This window comes from Hyperoodon ampullatus (assembly GCF_949752795.1).
Source record: "Hyperoodon ampullatus genome assembly, chromosome: 4".
NCBI lineage: Eukaryota > Metazoa > Chordata > Mammalia > Artiodactyla > Ziphiidae > Hyperoodon > Hyperoodon ampullatus.
Genome location: NC_136917.1, coordinates 163,628,014 through 163,645,680, shown reverse-complemented (window position 1 = coordinate 163,645,680; position 17,667 = coordinate 163,628,014). Strand labels below are relative to the sequence as shown.

The 17,667-nt window shown below is 48.8% G+C and overlaps 1 protein-coding gene across 1 annotated transcript in view; it reads right to left on the bottom strand.

The window, feature by feature from the left end:
* Nucleotides 1-251: 251 nt before the first annotated feature.
* The window catches only part of ANKH (ANKH inorganic pyrophosphate transport regulator), a 138,364-nt gene continuing 120,948 nt past the window's right edge, over nucleotides 252-17,667 (bottom strand). The window contains exons 9-12 of the mRNA XM_079702038.1: nucleotides 3,591-3,720; nucleotides 1,670-1,793; nucleotides 939-1,038; nucleotides 252-482 (exon numbers count right to left, since the gene is read on the bottom strand). Coding sequence (XP_079558164.1) covers nucleotides 369-482; nucleotides 939-1,038; nucleotides 1,670-1,793; nucleotides 3,591-3,720 — 468 coding nt within the window. The 3' untranslated portion in view covers nucleotides 252-368. The remainder of the gene's footprint in view (nucleotides 483-938; nucleotides 1,039-1,669; nucleotides 1,794-3,590; nucleotides 3,721-17,667) is intronic.

Genomic DNA, 17,667 nt, shown 5'->3' with positions numbered 1-17,667 from the left:
GCGGTGGTGTCTAAGGGGCGATGGACGGCACAGCCGCGGTCCTTTGGTTCCAAGGGGAGACTGTCCGAGGGGGTGGGGAGGCAACGTGGGCTACGAGGCAGCTATGTCTTCGGGGTCCTCACGGAGCGGGGGGCATGAAGTCAGTCGTTTGGTTTGTTTCCACAAAGCAACGGCGAGACCGTTCTGCAGGTCCTCACATCAGCGTGGGCATACCCAGTATGCCAGAGTGGCCGTGAAACCGTAAGAGCAAGGCCTCTTTCATTACCCAAACGAAAACCAAAGACGAAAGCGGAACAAAACACGACGGGAGAGCAGATGACGCTGACGTGTCATCTCGGCCGTCCCTGCAGCGCCCGGGCGTCCGCGCCTCATTCGCGCCCCTCCTGCATCTCCACGGCGTCCGTGCCCTCGTCCGCTGGAGGTATGTCCGTCATCGCCGAGTCCTCCCCCTCGGCGGCCGACTCGTTTTCCATCTTCTTTTTCTAGACCAAAGCAGACTCATCAGCGTGGGGCTGGGGCGGGGACGCAGCGCAGCGGAGCCAAGAGCAGGGGGTGGCCACGGGGTCTCAGGGGACCCCTCGCCACGAACTGGGATCTCGTTTATGGCTGGGGCGACCTCGCCGAGGCTGCATCTTAGGCCAGCACGTTCCTTACAGTGGGGTTACTCGGGAGTGGGCTGTGTGCCTGGCTCTTGTGTTAAGCATTCGGGGCGCGAGTGAGGGGTGGGCGGATCCTGTCTCCCACCTCCCCGCCCGCCCATCAGCTGATGGAGACCTGCCTCTGCCCGAGGACGCCCCTTCCCTGCAGCCCTTGCCAGCGGGGGCTGTGCCCTCCCCTCCCCTCCCCTCCCCCCCCCATGGCCGTATGCAGACCGTGCAGACTGTCTCCTACACCTGGGGAGGGCCAGGCAGGTGCGCGGTTCTGGCGTCACCTCTCACCTGTTTCCGATAGACGTAGCATGCTGCTATGGCGACCATGGTGGATTCTCCCACAAACCCCGCGAGGAGGGAGCCCACGCCCAGGGTGGCTCCGTGTACCCTGGGGATGAACACACAAAGGCCATTTGTCTGTTAAAGCCCCGCTGAGGCACAAAGAGAGTCAAAACCCAGCCAAAACCCAGGAAGGGTGTAGACAACAGGGGGACCGGACGATCGCGTTCGAGATCTGCTGGTTAGGGCTGCAGCTAGTAAACGGGCCACCTGCGGGGGCAGGGGCCCGGAGTACTCTCACTCCTGCTTCAGGTCTCAGCTCAGCGTCTCCTGGGGGAGGGGCAGGGCCCCCGCGTGTAAGCCCACAGCATCCCGCCCATCCTCTCTGCACCGTGGGGTTTCCCAAGCCGTGGGACGGACCATGCCCCTTCCCCAGGGGACCGGGAGCCCCTGAAGACCAGGGCGACGCCCTTGCTCCCTTGTGTTTTTCACCTTCCCGTGCCTGCCACGCCGTGATAGATGCTCAATGCGGTTTGTGTATGGGCCTGACCCCGGAAGTACTTTTCTAGAATGGATCTCGACAGCCTCCCACCTGGTCCTGGGCAGCGAACCAAGGCATCCCTCGGCATTTCTAACTCTAGACGTGCTTGGGGATTTCCCGGGAAAGAGCAGATGTAGCCTTCTGGACAGAGCATGTAGGTGGCGGCGGGCCCTGCAGCCCCAGCCCCCCGACAACGTACCCCAGGTAGGGCAGGACCACGAGGCTGGTGATGAGCACGATGATCCGCAGCACAGAGCTTGGGGCCAGGACGAAGGTCTTCTTCAGGGTCATCAGCCACCCGGTGAGATGGGCCCTCACGGTGACTGAGGGGAGAGCCGAGGACTCATCAGCAACGCCCCGCTTCTCCCATCCTGCCGCTTCTAACCCCCCAGAGCCCCCCGCAGCGCATCCAGGGCCCCCGGGCGGCTGCGTGGGACGCAGGCCTTGCTGCCCTTGCCCTGCGCTGGTCACCTCGTCTTCCCGCCGGGGCTCCTGATCCCCGCCTCTGGGCCTGGGGGAGCCCCGTGCCCACCTCGGCTCCCTCGCTTCACAGCCTTAGTGTCCAGAGGGTGGGTTGTGGGCAGCCCCTTTCGCCGCCATGACCGCCATCCCTGGGGCACGGGGCTGCTGCCAGTCCCTCCCACCCCGCCCCGGCCCCCGCCTAGCCTCAAGCTCTGATCACGCCTGTTTAGAAAACTCAGAGAGAAGCGGCAATTTGATGGTGATCCAGGTTGACTCTGGGAAGAGAGCAGCTGGACCAGAAGCTGGGTTTCCCAGCCCGCAGGCTGGGGGGGGAGGTGCGGAGGAGGGAGGTGTGGGTGAAGAAGAGGGACGGGCATCCCTTCCCTGTGTCCTCCCCAGCATCCTGACCACCGGTCCGCAGCGGGCTCCCTCGTTTTCATAAAGGCCTCACAATGTGTTCCCTGTACCCCGTCTCCCCAGCCTGACTTGTGAGCTTCCGGAGGGCAGGCAGGGCACCGGCCCCAGCGCCAAGGAGGGGCTCGAAGGACAGCGCGTCAAGTATCGACGGGCTGGTTTGGGGGCACAGACACCCTGGGCAACATTTAGGTTTGATCTGAAACCGGGTGGGGTTTGGGGAAGCGGGAGGCTTAGCCCTTCCTCCCGTGTGGGCGGCAGCAGGCATAGGCCTATCGAGGAGGAGGAAGTGCTCACTCCTGGGGTGACAGCTCGTGTCCAGGGTCCCTCTGGAGGAAGAACCTGCAGTCTTCCTGGTCCGACGCCGTGCTCCGCCCGCCCCAGGTGGAAGCATTGAATTTATGAGACACAGACACTCACTTGTGTTTGGCCAAGGGAGAAAGGGTGAGGCCACATGGGCGGATGCTAACCTGATTGGCCCAGACCCAGCAGGTGGCAAAGACAGGTGGGGCCGGCTGTCTGCACGCCCGCCCCGTGGTCTGACAGGCCAGGAAAGACGAAAGGCGAGTCCCACCCCAGTCCCAGCTCTGGCACCTCCAGCCCCCGCTCAAGTCCAGACTGGGGAGTCAACGACATGCGCCTTGATCTCCAGCAAGTGCAGCCTCTTCCAGGTGGTACCAAAGCTTGGCTCCCCCGGTGACCCCCACCCCACCCCCAAGGACCAGAGGGCACCCCAAGAGTCTCCAGGAATGCTTGGCATCTCAGAGCAGGGGCAGCTCGTGGCCTGACGTGGGAACAGGCACAGGGTGGCAGGTGTGCCATCAGCCCCAGCTTCGACTAGCTCCACGGCCCATTTCTGGCCTCCGCTTTGCCTCTGGATTCTTCTTTTCTCCAGCAGTCCTTTTAGAGCCTCAGTACAGGCATAGATTTGTGTAACCATCACCACAGTGAAGACACAGAACTGTTCTACTGCCCCCGGAACTTCTCATGCTCTCCCTTTGGGCTCTTTTTACTGAGTTTGCAACCACTGTACCTTTAAGAAACACATGACGCCTGCTCGACTTGTTTCTCAAACTTTCAACTGACTGGATGATGTCTCTGCATCTTTTTAATCCACTGTGAAATTTAAACACTTAAAAAAAAATTTTTTTGGTGGGGGGGACAGGACTGCAAACGTTTGCCAACAAAGAAGACTGAATCAGGCATGAGGATAAATAAGAATTTTTCTTTCATTCTCTGTTTACCTGGAACCGGGAAGAAGGAGAAGATTCGCAAGGGAACAACGCAGAGTTCTGCGAAGGCAAAGTCCACGCCAATGATGTCTATCAAAATTTTCTCGGAAACATTGGGGGTCCAGAACATCACAAAACAGAGCTGCGGGGAAAAAAAGCAGGAAGCGAGGTTGTTAGAAAAAGGTGTACATAAGTGAAATGAGAAGGCAGGTATCACGTGATCCCTGAGGAGCTAGGAAAGAGGGTGAACCTGCCCGATGGGGGGACTGGCACATGGGTCCTCGAGCTGCTTCCGCCTTGCTCTGTTCTCACCTGACAACATAGGCCCTGGCCCATGCGCCACACCTGCCCCAAAGGGAGCCTGGCAGCGGGGCCCATGTGACAGGCAGGCATCTGAGCGGGTAGCCGGGCCAGTGTGGAAGGCTTACCTAGGCTGCTGGACAGCTCAGTTAGTTCAGGGTGAGCATGTTGATTAATGTAAGTTTTACATTACTTTTAACCAAATAATAAAAAGTGACCTGAAAGCATTTGAATGCAGGCAGAATTGCATTGAACCAGATCTGGGAGTAGGAGAAAAGGCGAGGGCAGGTTGGGAGAACAGCTACTGAGGGGACCAGTTCTTAGAGGCCTGACTTTTTCAGCTTTGTGTGTGTATAACCGATTGAAAAGCTGAATTTAAAAATGTAACGCTAGAGCTTTGGAAGAGAATGTTAGAAAAATGCCAGTTGCATAAAATACTTCTCTCCCTTTCTTAAGATGCAAGTGATTCTTCTCTAAAATGAAAGTGAATGCATTATAAAATGAATTGCATTCATGTAAAAACAGAACACTGAAGTTTTAGAGTATAACGACCTTTAGGCTTTGGGTAAATTAAGTTTCATGGAATTAGGCTGGTCCTATTTACTATGTCGTGTTGAAATATGTTAAAAAATACCTTGGAGGGTCTGTTATATACATGTTTCACTTTTATCAATGCAATGGAACTTCTATTCTATCTTGTATTTTTCAGCATCTGGGAAGAATATCCCACTTGGTTTTCAAAGATGACAGATGTACTATCATTTAACCCTACTGCCTGATGCAAGTACTTACACCCCATCTCTGACATGAAGGGAAAAATACTTCCTAAGATCTAGCAACTCGGAGCTCAGAGGCTTTATTACCTAGTGTCCTGGACGAGTAGCCCTGCCATCTTTTCTCACTGCAAAGCTGCCAGCCTGAAATGGTGAGCTGTCACTCACGCCTACGGCCCAGGAATAGTGGCAATTTCATGATACATTCACAACGACACTGAGCACAGCACTGGGACACGGTTCATTTTCTTGACAAGTGGATTGATCGTCCCTCCCTTCAAATATTTTCCACAGCAGTAAAGCTGTAAAGAATTAAGATAAGTGAGCATTGCCCCAGCTCTGGACTTGACTGTGCGTCAGGACTGATGGAGGATAATCTATCCTGGGTTTCCTCTCTGGCTGGAGGGAGCTCTCTAGGCTGCGTTCTGCTAAAAAAAAACCCTTAAGCTTCCAGGAAAACCATCGGCTTTACTTATTTTGTAGCCAGTGATTATCTGAATGTGGGATAATGCCTCCTGTTGCAATCTCTCTGTGCCTTGCAAAATCACTGTGAAGTGCCTTTTAAATGACAACAAACCAAGGAAAAAGGAGCGTGTAATTGCATGTCAGAGAGGAAGGTGCAAGCAGGCACCGGTGGCAAAGGACAGTCCTCCCTCTGGCTTCTCTGCACAGATAACGGTCACCTGGAGGCTTTCCACTGCCCTGGAGGAGAAGGTCAGTAACCTTTGGAGGAGTCCAACCTGAGGATGCAAGATAGCAAGTGCATCCAAATTACCGGAGACACTGACATAAATATCGAGTAACCAGGGCGGGTGACTGCAGTTCTGGTCCCTTGAAAGCAAAACAGTAAGGCTTGGTGGATCTCTAATAGCGCTTCCCAGGAGGGAGGCTTGACATGTCATTTCTAAAAGTCTACAGTATGATTTAACTTGACACCACTAAGCCCCTCTGTTCTCCATCTGGTATCTGTCTGTGCCAAAGACACCCTACAGGCCCCTATCGAGGCCACGTGCCACCGAGGTGCTTCTTCTCGAGTTTTCAGCCTCACGCACCTACAGCCTAGATTGGGTCTTTCTAGATCGGTGTAACTGAATGCTCTCGGTCTAGTCTGGGGCTTCAGCAATCACAGGTTTAAAGGGAAGCAATGCCACATGGATCGACACTTCCTTTCTTTTTCTCCCTGAAGTCTCTGAATTTGACCCTTTGCCTTTGCTATACTTCCAGTATGAAAATGCTCCTTACCTTCCGGCAAGTTCTTTAAAAAAAAAAAAGTGACTTATTTCCAGCATTGCCCAGAAAGAAATACATGCAACTCAGAAGTAGGTTTGGTTTTGGTTAAAAGCTGCAATCCCTATATGCCGATCAAATTTTTCCAAGAAACATACTGACCCTAGCATCATAATCAGATGAGATTTAACCAGTCTGTTTCAGAAAACAAGAAGCTCTAGAAGCTAATCTAACAAAGAATATTTCAGGAAAAGTGTCTTTCTGATGAGTTCACCCAGAGTAGTGTTGACTTAGAACACGCCCTCCTAGTTGACCAGGACATGCAGTGTTCCTCAAATATTTGCAGAGCCTAATGACATTGACTTTTCCGAACCAGAACGCAAACCTAATAAACTACTGACAGTGAATATGATTTGTTCCTGGGAGTAGCTGCAGGGTTGGGTTTTCTGCTGCTGAGCTTGCTGTCAACATTGTCTCATTAGGAAGCAGCCAGAAAAGCAAAACAACCCACTCCATGCCCGGATCTTGGTTCTTCTATTTATTCTCCAATAAAAGGAACCAGGGGTCCTTGGAGAAATGGCTCACTCTAGGACCAGGGTGGGAAATATACAAGACGATCAGCTTGGAACAATACATCGAAGGACACAGGAGTCCAGAAGAGGGAACTCCGACTGGCAAAGCTGGAGGAATCTGAGCAACAAAAAATGATGTAGTATTGAATTATGAGCCACAGCACAGAGCAAATGCCCATGAGTCTATACTGATATATCTAAATAAATAGGGACAAATCTCCAGCACAGAATTACAAGTAATTTCTGTAGAATACTCCCCCCTTAGGGAGGTGGAGGCATATCTCCCCACTCCTGGAGTGTGGGCTGATCATAGTAACTTCCTTCCAAAGAAGGACGAGATGGAAAGGGGGAAAATAACCTTCACGGTGGAGAAACCTGGCAAACATAATGGGCCAGGTGATCAAGGTAACATCATCAGTGATGTCATGTTGATAGCACGTTCTCTTGAGGAGATGTGATGAGAATGGCCCTTTAACTGTGTGGTTTTCCTTCCGAAAGCCCATATGCCCCGTCTAACCATGAGAAAAACCCCAGACAAACCCAAACTGAGTGACATTCTACATAGTGCCTCACCAGTATTCCTTGAAACTGACAAGGCCACAAAGACAAGCAAAGTCTGAGAAACTCTCACAAACCAGAGGGGGCTAAGGAGACAAGATGACTAACTGTAACGTGGTAGCATGGATGGGATCCTAGAACAGAGAAAGGACATGAGGAAAATGCTCATGAAATCTGAATGAACTGTGGAGTTTACTTCACAATAACGTACTGGGGTTGGTTCCTTATTTGTGACAAATGTACCACAGCGGAGTAAGATGGGAGTGTAGGGTGAAGGGTCCATGCTATCTTCACAACGCTTCTGTAAATCTAAAATAATTCTAAAACAAAAAGGTTAAAAAAAAAATAGAAGACCCATGACCCACTCCTCTTTTATTTGGCAGACTGTGACTATTTTTCTGAGGTCCAGGCACTGACCGTGAAATTTTTACTTTGAATTTTGAGATACTTATTTGTTGTTTTTCTTTTTCTTTCCTTTTCCTTTCTTTTTTTTTTTTTTTTTGAACCAGTGACTTGTTTGCTTGCATCATTTTAATCCATTTCTTGGGAAGATTCGGCATCTATGTTTATGACAACAATGACGGGGATATTAAAATAGCAAACACTATACAGCACTTCTTATGGTCCGGGAACCAGAAGAAATGCTTTGTACATACTAAATCATTGCATCTTTACTTTCCTATGAGAGCTGTGCTATGACAACCCACTTTACAGATGAAGAGACCAGGCACATAAAGTTTTCTTCACTTGCTCAAGATTACACAGCTAGCAAGTGGCCCAAACAGGACCCCTGCCTCTCTGGTTAAGCCCCCAAACATGTGATTAGCATGTCAGTGTTGTGGGCATGATTCCAGAGTAATTTTCAGGACAGGATCACTGCCACCTACCATCACAGACAAATTTACAAATGTACGTGATGATGAATACACATTGATTCATTCACAACATTTATCTGCCCCAATGCAGCTGGAGAATACCTGAGCTCCTCTGGGTATCTTTGTGGGGATAGAGGTATGGGTCTTATACCTGCAGCAGATCACAGTTTCCAGGTTGGGAGAGACAAGCGTGGTTTCTACAATCTCAGATTCTCATGCATCCCTCTAGGGGTCTCCCCATTTGAACCCCTACCCTAGATACTGATGAAAACAGAATCTACTTGAATTATTTACATTGTTTTTTAAAGTTTAGGTAAATGAGAGTATCATGTTATTTAATACATTTATTAATAACATTACTCCATCTATTCTTATTTACCCAGTGCATTATTTACCTATCCACTCTAGATGAATTTTTGTTTGTTCTTCTTTCTCTAGTTCCTTTAGGTGTAAGGTTAGATTGTTTGAGATTCTTCTTGTTTCTTGAGGTAGGCTTGTATAGCTATAAACTTCCCTTAGAACTGCTTTTGCTGCATCCCATAGGTTTTGGATCGTTGTGTTTTCGTTGTCATTTGTCTGTAGGTATTTTTTGATCGCCTCTGATTTCTTCAGTGATCTCTTGGTTATTTAGTAATGTATTGTTTAGCCTCCATGTGTTTGTGTTTTTTACATTATTTTCCCCTGTAATTTATTTCTAATCTCATAGTGTTGTGGTCAGAAAAGATGCTTGACATGATTTCAATTTTCTTAAATTTACCGAGGCTTGATTTGTGACCCAAGATGTGATCTATCCTGGAGAATGTTCTGTGTGGACTTGAGAAGAAAGTGTAATCTGCTGTTTTCAGATGGAATGTCCTATAAATATCAATTAAATCTACCTGGTCTATTGTGTCATTTAAAGCTTCTGTTTCCTTATCAGTTTTCTGTCTGGATGATCTATCCATTGGTGTAAGTGAGGGGTTAAAGTCCCCACTATTATTGTGTTACTGCCCATTTCCTCTTTTATAGCTGTTAGCATTTGCCTTATGTATTGAGGTGCTCCTATGTTGGGTGCATATATATTTACAATTGTTATATCTTCTTCTTGAATTGATCCCTTGATCATTATGTAGTGTCCTTCCTTGTCTCTTGTAACATTCTTTATTTTAAAGTCTATTTTATCTGATATGTGTATTGCTACTCCAGCTTTCTTTTGATTTCCATTTGCATGGAATATCTTTTTCCATCCCCTCACTTTCAGTCTGTATGTGTCCCTAGGTCTGAAGTGGGTCTCTTGTAGACAGCATAATATATGGGTCTTGTTTTTGTATCCATTCAGCAAGCCTGTGTCTTTTGGTTGGAGAATTTAATAAATTCACGTTTTCTTTCTTTTTTTTTTTTTTTTGCGGTACACGGGCCTCTCACTGTTGTGGCCTCTCCCGTTGTGGAGCACAGGCTCCGGATGCGCAGGCCCAGCAGCCATGGCTCACGGGCCCAGCCGCTCCGCAGCATGTGGGATCCTCCCGGACCGGTGCACAAACCCACGTCCCCTGCATCGGCAGGCAGACTCTCAACCACTGCGCCACCAGAGAAGCCCAATAAATTCACGTTTACGGTAATTATTGATATGTATGTTCCTATGACCATTTTCTTAATTGTTTTGGGTTTGTTTTTGTAGGTCTGTTTCTTCTCTTATGTTTCCCACTTAGAGAAGTTCCTTTAGCATTTGTTGTAGAGCTGGTTTGGTGGTGCTGAATTCTCTTAGCTTTTGCCTGTCTGTAAAGCTTTTGATTTCTCCGTCAAATCTGAATGAGACACTTGCCAGGTAGAGTAATCTTGGTTGTAGGTTCTTCCCTTTCATCACTTTAAAAATATCGTGCTACTCCCTTCTGGCTTGTAGAGTTTCTGCTGAGAAATCAGCTGTTAACCTTATCAGTGTTCCCTTGTATGTTATTTGTCATTTTTCCCTTGCTGCTTTTAATAAATTTTCTTTGTCTTTAATTTTTGTCAATCTGATTCCTATGTGTCTCGGCATGTTTCTCCTTGGGTTTATCCTGCCTGGGACTCTCTGAGCTTCCTGGACTTGGGTGGCTATTTCCTTTCCCATGTTAGGGAAGTTTTTGACTCTAATCTCTTCAAATATTTTCTCCGGTCCTTTCTCTCTCCTCTCCTTCTGGGACCCCTGTAATGCGAATGTTGTTGCGTTTAATGTTTTCCCAGAGGTCTCTTAGGCCGTCTTCATTTCTTTTCATTCTTTTTTCTTTATTCTGTTCCTCAGCAGTGAATTCCACCATTCTGTCTTCCAGGTCACTTATCCGTTCTTCTGCCTCAGTTATTCTGCTATTGATTCCTTCTAGTGTAGATTTCATTTCAGTTATTGTATTTTTCATCTCTGTTTGTTTGTTCTTTAATTCTTCTAGGTCTTTGTTAAACATTTCTTGCACCTTCTCGATCTTTGCCTCCATTCTTTTTCCGAGGTCCTGGATCGTCTTCACTATCAATATTCTGAATTCTTTTTCTGGAAGGTTGCCTATCTCCACTTCATTTATTCGTTTTTCTGAAGTTTCATCTTGTTCCCTCATCTGGTACAGAGTCCTCTGCCTTTTCATTTTGTCTTTCTGTGAATGTGGTTTTTGTCCCACAGTCTGCAGGATTGTAGTTCTTCTTGCTTCTGCTGTCTCGCGATACCTATTTGTATTTCAAGATACATTCATATCGAGTAGAGTGTAAACCACTCCAGACAAACCTTCTGTCTCCATGATCATTGGCTTCTTTTTTTTTAAATCATGATAACCTGCGTAGAAACTAACCAAAGGGCTGCAGCCCTTTTATTTACAAGCTTAACATGAAGTTTCTGGTCAGCATATGTGTCACGGTCACATTTCTAATGAGGGTTTGGTTGGGCAAATCAATGAGTAATCTAACACCTCCCTTAGAAGCAATCTGTTAACAGGCTTTGGCTGTATGTAGTTGTTCTATATTGGGGGCAGTATTTAACCTTGCACTTCTAAGTCCATGCAATAGTGAGCTAAGTTCTGACACAGTTTTACCATGTATTGAGATTCCCAAATAGGATTAGAGTGTACAGCAAGGATGAAGGAAGCCCCAAAACTTACAGAAAAAACACTTCTGGGCCTAAGATGTTACAGTCTGAATCAATGTGACTAGAACCACACCACAGGCATCTTTCCCAAGACCTTCCTCATCCACAGAGTCAGTCCCTAACTTGCCCTGGGACTGAGTCTCTTTCCCAAGAACCTGGGATTGGAATTTGAAGAAGCTAATTGTCTCCCTCAGCATTTGAACTCAGAGAACTTAGAAACCCAGCCACAGTGAGACAGCCGTTCCCATGCAACCTGAGAGGATTCCATTCCATGAAGGAACACTGCCAAGAACTCTGGTTTTGACTTAATTTCCAGAAGCTGTTGACCACGCTTTTGAGGAACTCACAAAGCTGTCTCCATTACCCTGAATAATCAGCATTAGCATCAAGTCAGACATTCTGAACCCCTGCATTTAGAAGAAGTGAAATACATGCAGCTGTTTTGTATTAAAATAGCCGGCCCTGGGTATCAGTCTTATTTGGAGGTTTTACTTAGAAAGAAGGCATCAACTTATGTTTAATTGGGGTTAAGCCTCCACTGGGTAAACCAGTGGTAACCCTCAACAATGCCGCCCACAAAGCGGTGGTTACAGGCTAGGCTCTGGACTGTGTGCTTGATGAGTAAGTTGACTTACATTCTAGTGCCAGCTCCTTAGGGCAGCTCAGATGACCAGACTGCCAGCACATCTGGGGGCCCAGGCTGAGGGGCCCAGGATCTGCACAAAATGCTCCTACCAGTGCCGGGCACGGTGAATGTGATCAATCTCAGCTATCATCACTGTAAAAGGTTTCCTGGAACCGCAATAAGATACCAATGGTGGGGTCATCTGCAGGTGTTGAGATTAGGATTGGTTTTATTTCCTCTTTGTACTTTTCCCTGTTTTACCACAAAGAGCGGGTCTTCTTTCTTCTGGTTCAGAAAACATTTTAGAATAAAAAGGACCCCGTGCGTCTGTCTTCAAAGATAAAGTCAACCTTCGTATGTGCCGATGACAGGGATGAAGCAGTCTTGCTTCAGAACGAGGGGCGGCTTTCAGAGGTGTCCGCCGGCTCGGTTTTCAAACTGCATCTAATGTCCAGGCAGAAGGCACCCTGATTCGATTTACTTGAGGGTTGAGGTTGGAAGCAAAAGAAGGCGGACTCGATAGGATACACACACGCCTACCTCGCTTGAGTTTTCAGAGACCCGGGAATGCCATTTGGCCTTTCGGTTCTTAGCATCACGATATTGCGCTGTCTGCACACGTGTGGTGGGAGCGGAGGAGGGTAGGGGTGGGGCAGGGGCATTTCCTGAAGGGTTTTGCAGGTCATGGTTGTGACTCTGGGAGCCTCAGGACTTTGTGGACTGGAGGAGTGACGCGATCGGACTGCTGTTTTGACAGGCTCTCCCAGGGCCGTGTGAGAACAGACTGTGGAGGTCGGGGGAGCCCTGTGGAGGAGAGGCTACTGTAACAATCCAGAGGAGAGATGGCCTCGGACCAGGTGAGAAATGGTCAAACCTGGAGGCGCCTGAAGTTAGGGCTCCTGGGGTGTGCTGAGGTGTCCCCGTGCAGCGTGAGAGGGTGTGATGTGACGTGACTGAGCAAGCATCACTCTCCTTCAGGCTGGAGGCCTGGCTGCCCACGGGGGGCCCTCCCGGCCTGCACTCTCCACGGTTACTCTCCTTGCTGGTGGCTGCCTGAACTCGACGGGGCCGTTTCTAAGAGCTTTCCTACTGCCATCGGTGAGTTCATGAGAAGTCACCACATCCCCAGCGGAATGACAGCATTTCATCAGGACTGACTCTTCAGAACCAGGGTGAGTCCCAGTGTTGAGGGAAAAAAAGTGCTGTTTTACTAGTGTGGAAATGCTCAAGCAGACCATGTGTGAGAAGGCTGACGGACCCAATTCCTGGGGAGCAGCATTAAAGGGGGTGACAGGAGCAAGCCTGTAGTAATCTCCAGAGGGAACGGGCGGCTGCCCCTCGGAGCTGCCGACCGGGGACCGCTGACCCATCCTCTGAAGAGGTGAACAGCCACGTGGGCACGAAAGTGAAGGGTCAGCACGGGAGGAGGCGACGGAGAAAAGCATTTCCGGGTGGGACAGAGTCATGGGTAGGACAGTGAAAATTACAATAGTGTACAGTGAAGAGATACGTAAAAAGGGTGACTTCTGATGTAAGGTCAGGCCCGCAAAAGGTTCAGTAGGCTGCAACAGATAGAGTAAACCACCTCTATTACTGAGAGAAACAGAGCTTGGTTTTCGGTTAAGCTAGGGAGCGTGGCAAAGCCTGGTACCGAGTATTTAGGTACCGTCCAATATTCTCAGCGTGGCTTGTTGACAGTTACAATTATTATAAACATCTACCTGGAATATTTTCATAGGGGAGTTGACGTAACCATGAACGGTTATAGCACATTTTGGATAAAATATTATATGAACATTTTCAGATGTAATTTAAAAAATCATCTTAAGAATATGAAAATTAAATCATCCCTGTTATCATTTAGATTCAGTGAAATTGCCATATACACACTTAAGAGCAGTTGGTGCATTTTTCCCACGTAAGATGACTGAATTCTTGGTAAGAAACAAAGGGTTGATTGAAAGAAACAACACACTTCAAACAGCAGGGGGCGCCATGCACCAAGGCCGCAGGTGGCTCTCCAGTTGTGAACTCCCACCCATCCCATCTATATCTGCAGAATGGTATTTCTTTCCTTACCCGATCTGAAGAATATTTAGAAAGTTCCAACCTTAGCTTATGTTTAGCCTTTACTTTTTTTGAGTGCTAGTAGTCAAATTGGAACTTGCTAGAGGCTGCGTGTGTTGGGGGCGGGTATAGAGAGTGATTATTTAATGGGTAGAGAGTTTCCAAGTTCTGGGGATGGATGGTGAGGACAGGAGCACAACAATATAAATGTGCTGAACTGTACACTTACACACGATTCAGATGCTAAGTCATATGTGAGGTGTATTTTACCACAATTTAAAAAAATAAAAAAAAATTGGAACCTGCTTATAACAACACAATATGCACGTGCATTTGCTAATTGCTTTAAGAATTGCACATGTGCACTGTTGGTGGGAATGTAAACTGGTGCAGCCACTACGGAGAACAGTATGGAGATTCCTCAAAAAACTAAAAATAGAGTTGCCATATGATCCAGCAATCCCATTCCTCGGCATATACCCAGACAAAACTATAATTTGAAAAGACACATGCACCCCAATGTTCATAACAGCAGTATTTGCAATAGCCAAGACATGGAAACAACCTAAATGTCCATCAACAGATGAATGGATAAAGAAGATGTGGCACATATAGACAATGGAATATTACTCAGCCATAAAAAAGAATGAAGTAATGCCATTTGCAGTAACATGGATGGACCTAGAGATTATCAGACTAAGTGAAGTAAGTCAGAAAGAGAAATACAAATAGCTTATGATATCACTTATCTGTGGAATCTAAAGTATGACACAAATGCACTTATCTATGAAACAGAATCAGACTCACAGACGTAGAGAACAGGCTTGTGGTTGCCAAGGCAGGGCCGGGGGGAGGAGGGATGGATTGGGAGTTTGGGATTAGCAGATGCAAATGATTAACATCATTTATAGAATGGATAAACAACAGGGTCCTACTGTGTAGCACAGGGAAGTATATTCAATATCCTGTGATAAACCATAATGGAAAAGAATATGAAAAAGAATGTCTATATAGGTATAACTGAATCACTTTGCTATAGAGTAGAAATTAACACAACATTATAAATCAACTATACTTCAATAAAATAACTTAAAAAAAGGAATGCACCTGTGGATTTGTACTGTCATTCTATTATGAGGCAGAGATTTGGGGACCAGTCTCAATTGTTTTAATCTCCCCTGAACAAACCAATCGAACCCTCAAATCTACAACATATGATGACTTAAAAAGCAAATGCTGGACGACTGAAGCTTTGGGGAGAAGTGTGAAGGGGGGCAGAGGCTCAGTGGGAAGGAACTAACTCTTATCAATTATTTACTATATGCCAAGAGCTTTCCATAGGTTATGTCATTTAATCCTTATCCCAGCCCCAGGGTCGTGGCTTTGTTTTTGGGTCTTCTATTGAGGACAGCAGGGCCCAGAGGGGCTGTATGACTTTCCCCAGGTCAGCCCATTTGTAAAGGGTAGGGCCAGGATTTCAACCCCGGCCTTGGGGACTCAGAAGCCTTGCTCCCTCCATGTCTCTGGGATGTCTAAAGGCGCCCAACTGGCCCAATGGTACCCGGTACACAGACACCGTGAGGGACGCCAAAGGAGAAAGTCTTAAATTCAGCATCTTCGGTCCTTTCCATCCTTCCCCCATGCACAAGAGGTCCTTTTCTTCTCCCGTATGTGAACAATGAGAAGGCAGTCTCGGGGCACGGGGGGTAGGGCAGCCCAGCAGGAACAAAGCCTCAAACAGGCCGTCCTTGTTGGAGACACAGGGCCAGCGTGGTACCACGCTCAGAAAAAGTCCGCTAGTGTCCACCACCCTGATGGCTGAGGGACAGCTCATGGGTCAGTTTAGCCACAGGAAGTGAGACTGGGTCACCCTCATGAACTGAACTTTTAACTCTAAGCACAGGCTGAGGTCCTACGGGATGGTGGGTTTTGCTATTTCTCAGCTCAGATTTTGCTGCTGTCCAGCACACAACTGAAGAGCTCAGGGCTGAATGCTTTACTGAGATGCAGCTCTGCCTGGTGGGACGCAACTAAGAAAAAGGGATTCTTGACGTGCTTGTTGGATGTTGACATATGTTGGACGCTGACATATGCTATCCCGTGAAGCAGCAACAGAGGAGAATTAGTGTGCTGACCAGGGCACTCGAGATTGTCCATTATGTATGGAAATGGAACTAGGGGAGCTCATCCTGAACTGCAAGATGCAAAACTGATCCTTAAAAGATGAAAAAGTCCTCTAGCTGGGGGGAAACTGAGGCTGTGACCGGCAGGACTGGACGAGACTCCAGGCCTGTGAACTGCGCGCAGGGCGTTTTCTGGTGTTTTCTACCTCGCGGGGAGCAGGTGGCCAGAGCTGACCTGGCAGGATTAGAGGTGCTATAAATACTGCCACTGTCAGCGACCTCGCTGTCTTTCAGAGGTGGTGGCCGTTCTGCAGGGAGGGGCAGAGTGGAGTTCCTCCGTTTGTATCTGTGGGATTTGTGCCTCCCAAGGACACACCTAGTGTGAACCACAGAAGTATTTTAAGGTTAGCTGAACCTCCCCGAAAGGGATTATTTCAGTGTGTCACAGAGAAAGAAGCTGATGGTGCAGATTTTTTCGACTGCTTCTTTCTCTGATGGAAAGCCTTTTTGCTTTCTTTCCCTCTGGGAGGGTCCCTGTGAGGCCCTGAAGTTCTGAAGCTTTAGGACCAAAACGTTTTAAATACGAAACATCATCACCTTAAATTTTACGGTGGCCTCCACCCCTTGGATGACGCGTATTTTCGCGCTGGCTTCGGCAAGATGGAACAGGCAGCCGGGGGTGTTGCAATTCCGTGCCTGGCTTCTGCAGAGCACACACTCACCCCGTCCCTCTCCAGCAGCCTGCAAGCTAGCCCCCCAGACTAGGATTAGCTCAGGAAGCTGGGGACCAAGACGAAGAACAGCCTCATTGGACAGAACGGTGACCATCAAGGAGGAGATGGCCACTCACGTGGGAGAGAGTGACCATGTCCTTGTTAAGTTCACAATGACCAGGGAAATTTAAAAAATGAAATAAAGAAAAGAGATTTCGGGCTTCCCTGGTGGCGCAGTGGTTGAGAGTCCGCCTGCCGATGCAGGGGACACGGGTTCGTGCCCCGGTCCGGGAGGATCCCACGTGCCGCGGAGCGGCTGGGCCCGTGGGCCGTGGCTGCTGGGCCTGCGCGTCTGGAGCCTGTGCTCCGCGGTGGGAGAGGCCACGGCAGTGGGAGGCCCGCGTACCGCAAAAAAAAAAAAATAATAATAATAATAATTACTGGGCACCTGTCCTGGGCCAGCCACTGTGCCAGATGCTGGGCATTGACAACAGCAAACACGGCAGAGATGACGCCAGTGCTCACGGAGACCTGGTGGCTACAGAGCGCTGAGTCACGATGGGGGACTTGGGGCATGACAGGGACAGCGGGGGCCTCAGGGGGTGGGAAGCCGGCTGACAGTCCAAGTCACATACGCTGAACAAGGAGTCAGGGAGAGGGTTTCAGGCCAAGGGGACAACGTGAGCAGAGGCCTGGGCCGCGCGAACACACAGTGGCCCCTCAGCTCCACGTGCTCTGCGCGGCTGGAACGGGGGGCAGGACATTGAGATGCGCCTTGTACTGCTTGACTAGGGTTTGGCCCCTGGAAGGTCTCTACACCAGCCACTCCACGAGGACTGGTTTGGAGGGGACGTGTCTAGAGCCCCACTGGGGGCTGTGGTCCTCGTTGAGCGGGAGCTGTAGAGGCACAAACAGGGAAGCGATGTGGGGAATGGAGGAGAGGGAGGTCCGAGGGGTATGGAGGGGGAGGCTAAGGCCCGGCCCTGTCCCCGAGGGGATGTCAGGGTGAGGAAGAGAGCCGAGCTGAAGATGAGCCCAGGCTTCTGTCTCTGGCAAAACCAAGCAGGCAGGAGTCCTTGCTAGTCACTGAAATAGGGAGCAGAGAGGAGAAAAAGCACAGGGCCACGAGCAGGCCATCGAGTCCGCTTTGGGACAGGAGGAGTTGTCAGCGCCC